At 35.1% G+C, this 15,279-nt stretch overlaps 1 protein-coding gene across 5 annotated transcripts in view; it reads right to left on the bottom strand.

The window, feature by feature from the left end:
• Positions 1-15,279, bottom strand: part of NCAM2 (neural cell adhesion molecule 2) — a 549,007-nt gene that overhangs the window by 111,749 nt on the left and 421,979 nt on the right. For all 5 annotated transcript variants that reach the window (XM_017956502.3, XM_009202420.4, XM_009202421.4 and 2 more), the window contains exon 11: positions 10,358-10,454. In XM_017956502.3, the coding sequence (XP_017811991.1) occupies positions 10,358-10,454 (97 nt within the window). The remainder of the gene's footprint in view (positions 1-10,357; positions 10,455-15,279) is intronic.

Here is a 15,279-nt window from a genome sequence, read left to right as displayed (position 1 = left end):
AAATCACATCTGGAAATACAAATTTTAAGATATCTAAATAATGTTTTTAGTCCTTCAAATATTCTAATAATTTTCATGTTTCCTTAATCTCCAGGTTAATCTGCATGTCTTTTCAGCTGTAGGTTTGATCCAAAATTTACTTGTAAGTTTGATCCAAAGTACAGGAGAAAGGCAAACAAATGTACACGGATCCCCTTAAAAAATGCCAATTCTTCAATCTGTGCTGAGAGGCTGACTCCCTAATGTACATGAGGTCTAAGTTGGATGTCATAGGCATTACACTCCAGTTTGGGGATATGTGTCAAAAGTGAAGGCAGTATATTCTGGGGAATGAGAGGGAGATATTATCCTCTTGGGCTTCCATCTTTGAATATATAGTATAAACATGATTGTTTTTACTCTGACTGCAGAAGTTGCACCGTTCACCAACTGTGCACCCTGACATGGTGCACCTGCAGAGAAAGAAGAGACTTTTTTTTCTTTCAGCGCAAAGCCACTATCATCAAAACATGGGCCAGTGGCTTGTCTCTTCTAACTATACAGTCCATTTTCAGATCTGCTGACACTTACTGTAGCCTTTCATTCATATGATTTTCCACTGACCTCTTATTTCTATTATTTCTTCTAAAGCAAAAGCATGCTTATGACTTTCATTGTCTTTCTAAACATTTTTTACATTTTGGTTTTGTAAGTCCAACTGTCAACTGACTACTAAATTTTAAGTTTCTTGAGGAAAGAGAAAACATTTTAAAAACACACATTCACACACATCCATTTATACATATAGATACATGTAACATAGAACAAAGTGACTGGAATATACTAAGTTCTCAGGAAATACTTGATGAATTAAATATTTCAGTAATGAAAAATAATATACAAAGATACAGAACATGTCTAAGTGAATAGTGTCAGATGTGCCTAGAATCAACATCTCTAATTCTTCTCTTCACTTTCTGGATTGTTCTGTAAGTGCCTTCACCCTTGATTCCTATCTATCATATACATCACAATCAGTCAAACACTATTTTAATAATTCCTGCATTATAATTCTTGTATCTATTTCTTCCTTCCCATTTCCTCTGTTACCTCCCAAGCCCTGGCCCTATCTGACTTTTGCTGTAATGCCATTAGTGGCTCTTGGCTTCCTTTTCTACTGGATGTCCAATAAAAACATCAATGCATGAGGCATGCAAATGCAAAATCAATCTTTGTAAAGAACCACTCTGATCATATCACTTTCCTGGGAATGGTATTCAGGAGCTTCATTTTCATTACAACATTAGTCTTGGTCTTTTCAGTCTCATGCTCAGGATCCTGGCTTATCTAATGCACTGGGTGTATGCAAAGATACGGATCTATTCTAAAAGACTTTCAGACACAGCTCAATATTTCAACTGAGGCTCATCGGATGCTCAGTTTCACACACTGTTATCCCTTCATTGTTACCATATTTTTCTAAACTATTTCCTAGCATCTTATATCCCAAAAATTGATGAATACCATTCACCACTCAATGAATGAATAAATGAATAGAAAACCAATTGTGCAAATACTTATTTGTTTAGTTACCCTTTCTCTTCATCTCTAATGGTGCTGGTAAACTGTTGGATTAAAAGACTGGATATGTATGTCCTGGGAGTCTATGGATTCAAGGCCCGGCCTTGCCACTTTCGTCAACTATAGCCTTGGACAAGTCACTTAATCTTTTCACATTGCAGTAGTTTTCCCTCTCGAATGGAGATAAGAATAGTACTGCTGCTAGTGTTGTTGGAAATATCAAGTAATGTTGAGCACTTAGACCCTAGAATACATTAAAATTCTTAGCAAATGTCAGTCATTGTACGTTTTCTATCCCTCCCTGATCATCAGCCTCCTTCTATTACATACTTTTGTATCCATTGACATGTATCAATGTTTTAGTCAAATGGTAGGTAATGGGTACAACACCGATGTTCAGCTCAGAAGTTTTTCAGCTGTGTAATGGCAAGGAGTTGCTGTCATGAGCGAGGAGTCAGATGGATACAATCTCTGGTGTCACTGAATGAAACTTGTATATATTAAACTCCCAGAAGTTCTTCATCTTGCATAACTGAAACTTTTTAATCTTTGTCCAACACCTTCCCATTTCTCCCACTCAGCAGCCCCTGGCAACTACCATTTTTCTCTCTGTTTCTATTAGTTCCACTGTTTTAGAATTCCACATATAAGTGAGATCATGCTGTACATCTTTACATCTTGGCTATCTTGGCTACTGTGAGTAGTGCTTCAATGTAACCAATGTCTTGGAGAGCTATCACCTCTTGATTAACTGATAATGGAAGTCTATCTTCTCATTTTCCAAGACTAAACCCTCCATCTGTGAATGACATGTCTTTTCCTTTATTCTTCTCCATTTTTTTTTTTTTAATCAGTTAGCTCTTTTCTTCCTTTTTCTTCTTCTTTGGAATTTTATTCTTTCTTCTCAGTCTTATTACTGTGAATTATAAAGATCTCTCTTTTTTTTTTTTTAAATCCCACCCTCTTCTCAGGAAACGTACTCTTCCTTTGTTCCTCGTTGCTGTATTTCAATAGATTATTTCTAATTTCTGCCCCAACATCTTTATTTCTGAGAATTTGGTCTCCTAGCATGCATGGTTCATAGACACTAACTGTGCTCTTTTTCCACATATGAGGCTGTGGTGTTGCTGAACTTAGATCCAGGAATCTGAAGAGTCTGATTTTTGTAAACCCTCTTTCAAAAGGAAGCGCTATCATGAATATTATCTCAGAATGGTGTTTTAAACTGTATCCTAGATATTTTTCTATTAACACACAGATTCAAATTCTATGATTTCAGATACTCCTGTTCATCATAAGAAATTACAGGCTAAAATCTTCATTTCCTAGACTTACTTGCTGCTATGGTTCTAAGTTTCCTGTAGTGAACCTAGAATGAAAAGCACATGTATATAGTTTGGAATTGCCGGAGGGGTATGAATGTCAGTCCCACTTTTCTCAGGAGGTGCACATGGACAAGAAGTTCTGCAGATATGAATGAGGGAAGCATCCGAACTCCCACTCAGCAGCCTATTCATCCAGTTTCTGGAGTGCTGTGGCTGTGATTATCAGCTGAGGGGTAACCTGGCAGCAGGGCTCCCTGACCTCTAGTTAGTCATTGCAGACCTCACATGTGGACCACGCTTATGCTATTTTGTGACCTTGAAGGTAGACTATTGGTGGCTATCTTTGGTCTTTTCTCGCCTTTCCAGTGATTTTATAACCAGTTTGTTCTTTATAATAAATCAGTTTCTGCTTGATTTCCTCATCAATTTCTATCTGGTAAAAGTCTCAAATACTAAAAGAATTGGAACATAAGTAACTGAATTTACTAGATCCAGTCAACACTGTTACATGCAATGTCACCATAATTGTTTGCAACTCAGGGACTTCTATGCTGAGATACTTTCTATCTACTTCTGTTTTGAGTGGCTACCTTACTTCCATAAGGTTTTATATACATTTTTCTTGTTTCAATTATGCTGTGGTTTGAATGCTGGCTTCCCTCCAAATTTTATATGTTGAATATATTATTAAGAGTTGGGGTCTTTTGGGATGTAATAAAGTCATAAGACATCCACCCTCATGAATAAAATTAGTGCCCCCATAAAAGAGGCTGAATGAAGTATGTTTGCCCCTTTCACTATGTAAGGACACATAGAAGGCACCATCTGTAAAAAACAATTCGGTTATTCAACGTGCACCAAAACCCAAATCTGATGGTGCCTTGATCTTGAATTTCCCAGCCTCTAGAACTGTGAGCAATATATTTATGTTGCTAATACATTACAGAGTCTAATATATTTTGCTATAGCATCCAGAACAGAGCAAGAAAAATTGTGAGCTTAATATAATATTATAGCCCACCTGCAATACATCTGAATGCTGTAAATTCCTTCTCATTTCACTACTCACCTAGTTTTTACCAACTGCCAAATCCAAATTATTATTTAGATTTTTTTCACAGTAATTCACCAATTATATTTACATTTATCCTTCAAAGTAGATACACTATCTCCCTGAATAATTTCTTTTATTTTTTTGTCCTTACAAGTCCATGGATTAAACTGAAGTAGTCCAGAGATCTGATCTTGATTTTCCCATTTTTACCTCTAATATTCTCCATAGAATCCCTCATTGTATACCAGACAGAATGTAAATATGATGAATTATTATTATTATTATTTGAGGAGGAGGAGGACGAGTCTCGCTTTTGTCGCCCAGGCTGGAGTGCAATGGCATGATTTTGGCTCACACTGCCACCTCCGCCTCCTGGGTTCAAGCAATTATCCTGCTTCAGCCTCCTGAGTCGCTGGAATTACAGGCACTCACCACCACACCTGGCTAATTTTTTTGATGTTGTTGTTTTTGTATTTTATTAGAGATGGGGCTTCAACATGTTGACCAGGCTGGTCTCAAACTCCTGACCTTAGATGATTCGCCCGCTTTGGCTTCCCAAAGTGCTTGTATTACAGGCATAAGCCACCTTGCCCTGCCAACATGATGAATGCTTTTAAGATCTATAACTTAATTTCTCTCTACCTCTCTATTCACATTACCAACATGGGTCTTCTCACACAATATACCCTTCCAGTCTTTCATTAAATGCCTTACTCATTAACAGTACCTATCCTTTCAGAGCATAGTGCCTATGTACAAGTGTAACCTTGATGTTTCTTTCAGTCTTTCCCTTTCTTCTTCTCTGGACCTGTTTCTACTCCCTCTTTCAGACTCAATTCAAAAGCTGACACCTTTTGAGAGCCTTTTCCAAGAACTCCAGTCAGAATTCATTTTTATTCTCCCAAACCTTTGATTCGCATTTCTACAGCAACCTTATATCTTTTGAACTCTAACTTATGGGTAAAGACCAGATTCCATACATTATTTATCTTCAGATTCCTAAGATCTAGAACAATGTCTGGCACCTACTAGAAATTCACTATTTTTTGAGTGAATGAATTAAAAAGTGATTAGGCATTGATGCAAACATGGATTCTCTGAAAATAATGTCAACTTATCCTGATTTCCTTTTCTTCATAACAATATGAGAATGAGAAAATCAAGAATATGTTATGAATAGTTTCTGAATATCACTGTTTGCTTAATGAGTTTTTAAAAAAAATCCAGATGTAGACTTTTCCAGGCTAGATAATAAAACTGATTATGTTAAAGAAACCTGGCATTATATTTAGGTGAAGAAAGGGTGATACCAAATGAACTAATTTTAACATGCTTTCAAGTGTTATGGAGCATGGGTCTGGCTAAGATAAAATCTAGGTACATGGACCAGTAGATCGGCCATAATTCCATATCTTTAGAAATCTATTCAATTGATCCAGTTTAACCTGTAAGCAGATCTCTGTTCTCAAGGATGACTTACACAGGCTTATCCTGACTTTGGTGAAAATACAGATGAGTGCTTCACGGTACTGTACTTGTGACTTAAATCAATCCTGAAAAAAAGAGCTAGAATATTGAATTTGACAGGGTTTCAGTAGGTTAAAAAGTGAGTCAAAACTGACAAGATGAGATTTAATAGGGGTAAGTATAGAGTCCTGAACTGAGGTTAAAAAAATGAATTGTGAAGCACAGTATCAGAAACCTCTCTTAATAGCAGTTTGTGTAAAAAATCGGTAGGACGAACTCCTAAATGGAAAAAAAATGACAAAAGTCAAATGAATTTTATATTATTTAATAGAAGTATAATGTTCAGAATAAGTAAGGTCATTATCTCATTTTACTATGCCTTGGTCCTTGATGTCTAGATTTATGTATAACAACTAAAGAGGCATCAAGGTACTGACTTCTATCTAAAAGAAAAGTGACCAATAAGAACTATAATTATGCCATAATAATACCTACCTAATATTTGTTGAATACTTGCCATGTGCTGGTTATTTGAATGCATTAACTCACTTAGTTGTCACAATACTGTTATTAGGTAAATCTTGGAATGACTGCACAGAAACTCCTAGTGAGCTGAGGTTCTCATTCCCCAGGGGCTGGACATACTACCTGATGACAGCTTACAGCCAAGTCCCTCCCATCACATTGCCCAGGAGAAGGTGACTTTATCAAAAAGGTGCATCAATTAATGAAACAAAGTTGGGATTATTATATTTAGGATTAAGGTGTAATATAAAAAAGTTCATCAGTTAAAAAATATAACAATGATGAAATGAATTAAGAAATTTAAAAATATATAAATGAAATATATTGATAATATTATATTATCAATTACTCGATAATAAATTATTGAGTACTTGATAATAATATATTGTCAATTACTTGATAATAATATTTAAAATGTAGGGTAACGATTTTTCAAAAAAAGAAATAATACACATGCATATAAATATACAGAATGCCTTTTCAGATAATCATCTTTTGGAAGTAGAAAACTGTAAGGAACAAATAACACTATATAGTCAAACTTTTATTTAGCCTTACGTGCTGTACAACTTTAATTTGATTCAAGATATATACTTCAATCCAAACAGAGAATGTTTCCCACTAGAAAGCAGGATCAACACCTAGGAGGTACATTTTAAAAACCAATTTTATGGTGAAGTCTTAAAACATATACATATTTGTCTCTCCTATATTTCTAGTTAATATTTTGATTAAAAGTTAAGAAAACAAAATTATCAAGCATGTACGTGGAATATTTCATATTTCTATAACAACATAGAAAGATTACATTTTTTTCCCCAATTTTCTAAAGACAGAGGAGATAGGTAAAAGAAGACTACACCAACTCTGGCTCATTAATAGGAAGTCAGAGTTTAATGGAAAGTCCTTGCTTAGGGTTATCTGACTTAAACCAAACATATATACTTATTTTATTTTCATTTCAAAAATACTTCATTTTTATATTATTTTTATAGGTTTAGGGGGTTTTGTTACAATCACATATTATGTACTAGTAAAGTTTGGGCTTTTAGTGTGTCCATCACCTGAATATTGAACATTGCACCCAACAAGTAATGTTTCAGTCTTCATCTCTCTCTCAGCATCCCACCTTTGGAAGTCTCCAGTGTCTATTTTTCCATGTGTGTACACACTGTTTTGCTCCCACTTACAAGTGAGAACATGCGGTATTTGAATTTCTGTTTTTGAATTATTTCACTTAGGTGAATGGCCTCCAACAAGCCTCTTTGGGTTGCTGTTTCTGTCTTGGCACGTGGGCACTCTTTTTACCCTGCCTGGATCGCAACACTGGACCCCTGCAACACGCCTTCCACTCCATTCACTCTGCTCAGGCTTTGACACCCCATGCCAGGCTTCTGTGCTTCACCCTACTCCCACACAGATGCCTACCTCGTTCCGATGTAGGGCTGAATTATTAAAAAGGGAAAACGTAAGGAAGTAAGAAGGAAGGGAGGACAAATGGGAGGAAAAAGTAAAAAGATTTTTGAACGCTGAAAAAGTAAATTTTTCCTATATTACCGCTGAATGTGTACAAAAATTTCACACTAAATTTTGGCTCTTAATTTATTCCCTTTGGAAGTAAGGTATTCTGTTACACTATAAAATACCATATGCCAAATAATCTTGACCTTTTACAAGGCAAATAAGCCAATGAAATCTTGAACTGTGGTAGCTTCATATATTTGGAAATATTTATATTTTTTATGTATATATATCTTACATCTTATTTAAAATCACAGTACAGTTTCAGTGTTTGGATGCTGCAGGACAGATTAAGTTTTCTACCAAATATTAATATTAAAGAACAGTCCCATAACATAAATCGTATTTATAAATGTTGATGTTTAAATGTATGTTTCCTATCTAAGGCTGAGTGTCTGAATCATTTTTAGATCTTCATTACAATTTCAATTGAATCCACCTTCTTCTAAAACAAATTCTTAGCCTGGAATTGTATAAAGTTTGGAATATTAGCAGAATTGCAGAATAATATTCAAAAAAGTTTTCCAATATTTTCTAACTCAGCTTTAATGCAAAACTTTAATTTTTATTATGGTTGGACAGAAGAAAACTCTCTAATTTAATATATTCACTAGAAGGATAGGAGTAAAATATATTTTTCAATGAACAATATTGCAGTAAGTATCATGAGATATGAAGGTGCGTGCACATTAAACATTACCTGTGAATTTCATGGAATTATTTAAACCTAATCAACATAATGTTTTAAATACCAAGTATTAATACACCCTCCCAAAAATTCTGGTCATTTATTAAGTTGTACCTAATGGAAAAACACATCATTTATAAAATGGCAATATACAATACTGGATCAATATTAATAAAATTATATATACATATATATACACATATATTGATCCTATATCTAATTATTTATAAAATTATATACTAATTTAAATAAAAGTTGCATAATTTCCAAAGGCTTGGAATTAATTTGAGTAGTGAATGCTTCTTATTAGTATAGTTGATTCTTCAATTTATTATCAATGCATTTTGGTGAGACTTAGCACACTTCATTTTCTTATAATTTAATTTGCTTGTATAACAGTTTCTTCACATCTCTAAACTCTCATCTTGATTTTTTTTCTCCCTGCCTTCTTCCGTCAATTCTTTCCATGTAATCTCTTTTCTCCCTTCTCTATCAATGTGGTAAAATTTGAATTGGAGAATAGCAGCTTATCTAAGTTAAATAATAATTTGACATTATTAGCTTAAAAATTTCCCTTCGTGGCCTTTATGATTAATGCCATTAATATTTACAATATATCTATATAGCAGTAAAAATGAACATCTTTCTGAATTTAATATAAAATTAAAGTTATAGATAAAATCTCTACCTGAAAAGGTTTTAAAATTTCTTTACAGAAGCTTTTAAGTCTGCTAAAATATAATATTACAATAATTTTCTGATATTACTTTACTGACTCTTAGAAGACTGTAAATCACATTTTTTCCATTTGAGCTATATAAACTTTTTTTTTTTTTTTTGAGATGGAGTCTTGCACTATCACCCAGACTGGAGTGCAGTGGTGCGATCTCGGCTCACTGCAACCTCCGCCTCCCAGTTTCAAGCAATTCTCCTCCCTTAGCCTCCCGAGTAGCTGGGACTTACAGGCACCCGCCACCACGCCAGGCTAATTTTTTTTTTGTATTTTTAGTAGAGACAGGGGTTCACCATATCAGCCAGGATGGTCTAGATCTCCTGACCTCGTGATCCGCCCACCTCGGCCTCCCAAAGTGCTGGGATTATAGGTGTGAGCTACCGCGCCCGGCCTATAAACTATTTTTTAAAATGTATTTTAGGATTCCTCACCAGTCTTGTAAAACATAGTGGCAAATTTTATAAATAAGTAAACAATATCTGGCTTTCTGGTTTTCATGAATTTTTTATTCTATCTGTTAGTATTTCTATATCTTTAAGCTTTAGAGGTAAAAGTAGAATATTAACATATATATATATACACACAAAATAAAACATTTTCACCACATTTATGTAACTTTCAATTTTCTATTTTCCTTCAGAAGTAAGATAGCTATTTGTACTTTCAAGACTAAAAGTTTAATATATATCAATTACAGTTCATTTTTTCTCAGAGTGTTTTGATTTTTAATTTTTTTGTCAGGATTCTGTCTTTACTTGAAATATAATTTAATTTCTTAAAACATATGTTCTCTATTTCTTTCACAGATATCTCAATTTTAAAGTTGGAGGGATTCAAATCAGGGTTTAAAGTCAGTCTTGATGAGTAAATACATTCTGTGTGCTCACTGTATAGCAGACACAATGAAGCAATCTCTATTGTTACTTATAAAAATGTAAAAGATATTTTTGCTAACATTTAAAATTACACGACACCCACTTTTTGGAAGTTCATATTTTTCTTATAGACACGCTGAAGTCTAAGGTTTTGGGAAATTTTTATGGGTGCAAAATTGTTGAACATATTTACAGGGAACATGTGACAATTTGATATAAGCAGACAACATATAATGATCAAATCTGAGTAACTGGCATGTCTGTTCTTTCACACATTTGTCATTTCTTTGTGTTTGGAACATTCCAAATCTATCCTCCTATTCTGAAATATACAATAACTCATTGCTAACTATTATAGCCCTATTGTACTACTGAACAGTATATCTTATTCTTTGTAATCAACTGTAGTTTTGTGCTCCTTGAGTAACCCCTCTGTATACCCTCCTTCCCAATACACTACCAAGCCTCTGGTAACCAGTCTACCAGATACCTCCAAGAGAGCCATTGTTTTATCTCCCACATATAAATGAGACTACTTTATCAACTGAAATTTTCATTTGCTTTCAGAAATATTGTGTGAGATCTCACAAAGTATTGTGCTACACTTACCAGCCAAAGCAAGAATGTATTCTTGAAATCTTGTTCCTATGCGATTAGTGGCTGTGCAATTATAGCGTCCAAAGTCATTGTCAGATGTAGGTGCAATCTGAAATAATTATAATAACAAAAGTTACAATTCTAAAACATCACAGAAGTTTTAAAATAAACCCCAGTATGACTACCACTTTCACATGTTTCATTTTTTTACCCAACAACTCCTACCATATATTTTTAATTTTCTTTGTCAAGTAAGCATTACTAAATAATATAAATCCTTTTATGATGTATCCATGGGCCTATAATATCCATAGGACTAGGCAAATCAGAATTTATCTATTAATTCATTAAGTAAACAAATGGCACCACTTTGATGTATCTATTAAATAGCAAAACCAATAGATCTACATATATGTAAAGCTCAGAAAGTAGTACACACACAGTTTCAAATGTGTGTGTGTGTGTGTGTGTATATATATATATATAGTTTGCAGTCAATGTAGGTGTAAACTTGAAAACAGGAAGCTTGTAATAAAAGCATTGTTAACTGTTTTCTACGTTTTGGCCTCAGACCAGTTTGCTTTAAAGTTCAAGAAAGGCTCCAAATATGTGATATTTCTCTCCCTGTTTTGAGTTATTGAACATATAATAGTAATGAAGGAGGAAGGATCATTCTTAAAGAAATCTTTCCAGGAACATATTGTGCAAGAAAATGTTGCTCTTTGCAACAATACTTATAGACAGGTACTTTTTCTCGCTATCTAATAACAGTATCTTGCCTGCATTTCTGTTCAATTCCTATCATTCTTTTTTCAGTCTAGGTAGAAAATAGCTGACCTCTATCCTTACACATTTGAAATCCATAATTAAGTTAACCTTTAGGGATTCTATTGGTGAACACTGAGACAAACCCTGTAATTCTAATGTACAGAAATTCTGAAGTATCAATTGAGATAAGAGATTTGATGATAGCAATAGATATAATTTTCAATCTCTGTAACTATTATTAAGAGAGAATATGCTTACAAGAGTTGCTGTTAATTTCAACTCTATCCCAAAAGAGGGAAAAATGATTTTGTGGTAATGGGAGGCTATTAACTAAGAGTGCAATTTTGAGGTCCATTGAAGATGATAATTCTGAAAGAGTACAGAAAAGCTGTGTCATTCATTTTCTAGTCAGCTGTCCATCTAGAAACAATCATAGGAATGAGCTTAGCATTTGTAACAGCTCTTACATAATTACTGCTAAGTGATTAAAATATTCCTTTTTCTTATGTGTAGCTTTTAATAAGCAAGGCTAATTTAACTCTAAACTAATTGTTCCAATGAGAAATGGATTTAACCAAAAATTCTTATTCTACATGCATATGAGAAAGTTATTTGCAAATTCAACAGAGAAGAATGTGTTCACTGAATCAATACAATGCCAAGACAGGATAGCCACAACAAAGAAACGTGACTATTACACAGCTCCTTAAGATTAATAATTTAAGTAGAGCCATTTTCATTGGAACAATTTCTTAAAAGCTCAATTCTTTTTTTTTTTTTTGGTGGTGTTCTTGGGAATTCAGCTATCAACAGATAAAAGTTTATCTTAAATAAGGAATCTTTTATCATGTTGTATGCTTAATAAATAAAGAAAACACCCATCATGGCATAGATTCACACACACATACACATACACACACACATACACACACACACACATCCGCACACATGCTCTAGATATAATCTGGCCAAATCATGTACCCTGAAGCTTATTTGATGTATTCTAGGAAAGCAACATAAAACCAAAGTCCAATAGTGGTTTTACACTTAAACCCAGCACAATGAAATGTTATATAATTGTATGAAAATATAAGATGACAAGGGTATATTATAAAACATCAAGTAAAAATATTTAAATGTTTAAAAAGTGCAAAGCATTGAAAATATTAATCAAGAAACATCTACTGGTAAACATTTACTGATAAACATCTACTAGAAACATCTACTGATAAAACTATTTCTTCATATTTAAATACAGGCATACCTGTTTTATGGTGTCTGTTTTTATCGTGCTTGAAAGATAGTGTTTGTTTTTTTTCTTTTTAGAAATTGAAGGTTTGTGGCGATCCTGCATTCAAGCAATCTATCAGCACCATTTGCTTTTTTACACTTGATGTTCTAGGGTACATGTGCACAACGTGCAGGTTTGTTACATATGTATACATGTGCCATGTTGGTGTGCTGCACCCATTAACTCGTCATTTACATTAGGTATATCTCCTAATGCTATCCCTCCCCCCTCCCCCCACCCCACAACAGGCCCCAGTGTGTGATGTTCCCCTTCCTGTGTCCAAGTGTTCTCATTGTTCAATTCCCACCTATGAGTGAGAACATGCGGTATTTGGTTTTCTGTATATTCTGTATATTTCTGTATATAAAAACATGCGGTATTTGTTTTGGTATATGATCGTTTCCAGCTGCATCCATGTCCCTACAAAGGACATGAGCTCATCCTTTTTATGGCTGCATAGTATTCCATGGTGTATATGTGTCACATTTTCTTAATCCAGTCTGTCATTGATGGACATTGGGGTTGGTTCCAAGTCTTTACCATTGTGAATAGTGCCGCAATAAAAATACGTGTGCATGTGACTTTATAGCAGCATGATTTATAATCCTTTGAGTATATACCCAGTAATGGGAAGGCTGGGTCAAATGGTATTTCTAGTACTAGGTCCTTGAGGAATTGCTACACTGTCTTCCACAATGGTTGAACTAGTTTACAGTCCCACCAACAGCGTAAAAGTGTTCCTATTTCTCCACATCCTCTCCAGCACCTGCTGTTTCTGACTTTTTAATGATCGCCATTCTAGCTGGCAGCACCATTTTTTCAGCAACAGTTACCCATGTCCTGTCTCTCTGACTTTTTGGTAATTCTCTCAATATTTTAAACTTTGCATTATTATTAAATTTGCTATGGTGATCTGTGATCAGTAATCTTCGATGGTGCTAGTGTAACTATTTTGGGGAACCACAACCTATGCCCCTAAGACAGTGAACTTAATTGATAAATGTGTATTCTGACTGTTCCACTGACTGGCCATACTTCCATCTCTCTCTCCCTCCTCTTTAGCTTCCTTATTCTGTGAGACACAATAATATTAAAATTAGGCCAAATCATAATCCTACAATGGCCTCTAAGTGTTCAGGTTAAAGGAAGAGTCACAATCTCCCACATTAAATCAAAAGCTTAAGTGAGGAAGCTTAGTGATTAAGCTTAGTGAGGAAGGCATGGCAAAACCAAGATAGGCTAAAACAGAAGCCTATTGCAACAAACAGCCAAGTGGTAAATGTGAAGAGATAGTTCCTGAAAAAAGTCAAAAGTACTACACTAGTGGACACACAAATGATAAGAAAGCTAAACAGCTTTACTCATGTTATGGAGAAATATTTTATTGGTCTGGGTAGAAGACAAAGCCAACCACAATACTTCCTTAAGCCAAAGCCTAAGCCAGAGCAAAGACCTAACACACCTCAATTCAACGAAGGCTGACAGAGGTGAGGAAGCTGCAGAAGAAGAGTTTAAAGCTGGCAGGGGTTAGTTCATGAGGCTTAAGGGAAGAAGCCATCTTTATAACATTAAAAATACAAGGTGGAGCAGTAAATGCTGATGTAGAAGCTGTAGCACGTTATCCAGAAGATCGAGCTAAGATCATTGACGGAAGTGACTATACTAAAAAATAGAATTTAATATAGATGAAACAGTTTTCCATTGCAAGAAGATGCCATCTGGACTTTTATAGCTAGAGATGAGATGTAAAGGGCAGGCTTCAAACTTCAAAGGACCTGTTGAATCTCTTGTTAGGGGCTAACACAGCTAGTGACTTCAGTTCAAGCGATTGTTCATTTATCATTATAACAATCCTAGGGTCTTTAAGAATTACGCTAAATCGACGCTGCCTGTGTTCTACCCATGGGAAAACTAAGCCTGGTTGACAGGACATCTGTTTACAGCATGGTTTATTGACTATTTTAAGCCCACTGTTGAGATATAGTGCTGAGGAAAAAAAAAAAAAAAAAGATTCCCTTCAAACTAGTGGTGCGCATTGAAAATGGACCTAGTCACTCAAGAGCTCTGATGAACATATACAAAGATATTAATGTTGTTTTCCTGCTGGCTAACCCAACATCCATTCTGAAGCCTGTGGACCAAGGAGTAAGTTCAACTTTCAAGTCCTAATACTTAAGAAATACAATGTGTGGCCAGTGCGGTGGCTCACGCCTGTAATTCCAGCACTTTGGGAGGCTGAGGTGGGTGGATTATGGGGTCAGGAGATTGAAACCATCCTGGTTAACACGGTGAAACCCCATCTCTACTAAAAATACATAAAATTAGCCGGGCGTGGTGGCGGCGCCTGTAGTCCCAGCTACTCGGGAGGCTGAGGCAGGAGAATGGCGGGAACCCGGGAGGGGGAGCTTGCAGTGAGCCGAGATCGTGCTACTGCACTCCAGCCTGGGCGACAGAGCGAGACTCTGTCTCACAAAAAAGAAAAAAAAGATAATAATAATAAAATACAGAAATACAAGATTTAAGGCTACAGCTGCCATAAAACAGTGATTCCTCTCAGGAATCTGGGAAAAGTAAAAGTCAATTGAAAATCTTCTGAAAAGGACTCACCATGCTGACGCCATTAAGAATTACTTGTGACTCATGGGAGAAAGTGAAAATGTCAACATTAATAAGAGTCTGGAAGAAGTTGATTCCAGCCCTCATGGATGACTTTGAGGGGTTCAAGACTTCAGCGAAGGAAGTAACTGCAGATGTGGTGGAAATAGAGAGCTAGGATTAGAAATGGAGCCTGAAGAAGTGAATGAATTGCTGCAATCTGATGATAAAACTCTAACAGATGGGAAATTGCTCTTTATGGAAGAGCAAATAAAGTGGT

The sequence above is a fragment of the Papio anubis genome, chromosome 4 (genome assembly GCF_008728515.1).
Source record: "Papio anubis isolate 15944 chromosome 4, Panubis1.0, whole genome shotgun sequence".
NCBI lineage: Eukaryota > Metazoa > Chordata > Mammalia > Primates > Cercopithecidae > Papio > Papio anubis.
Note: the sequence above shows the minus strand (reverse complement) of the source record. Positions and strands in the feature narration are given on the sequence as shown.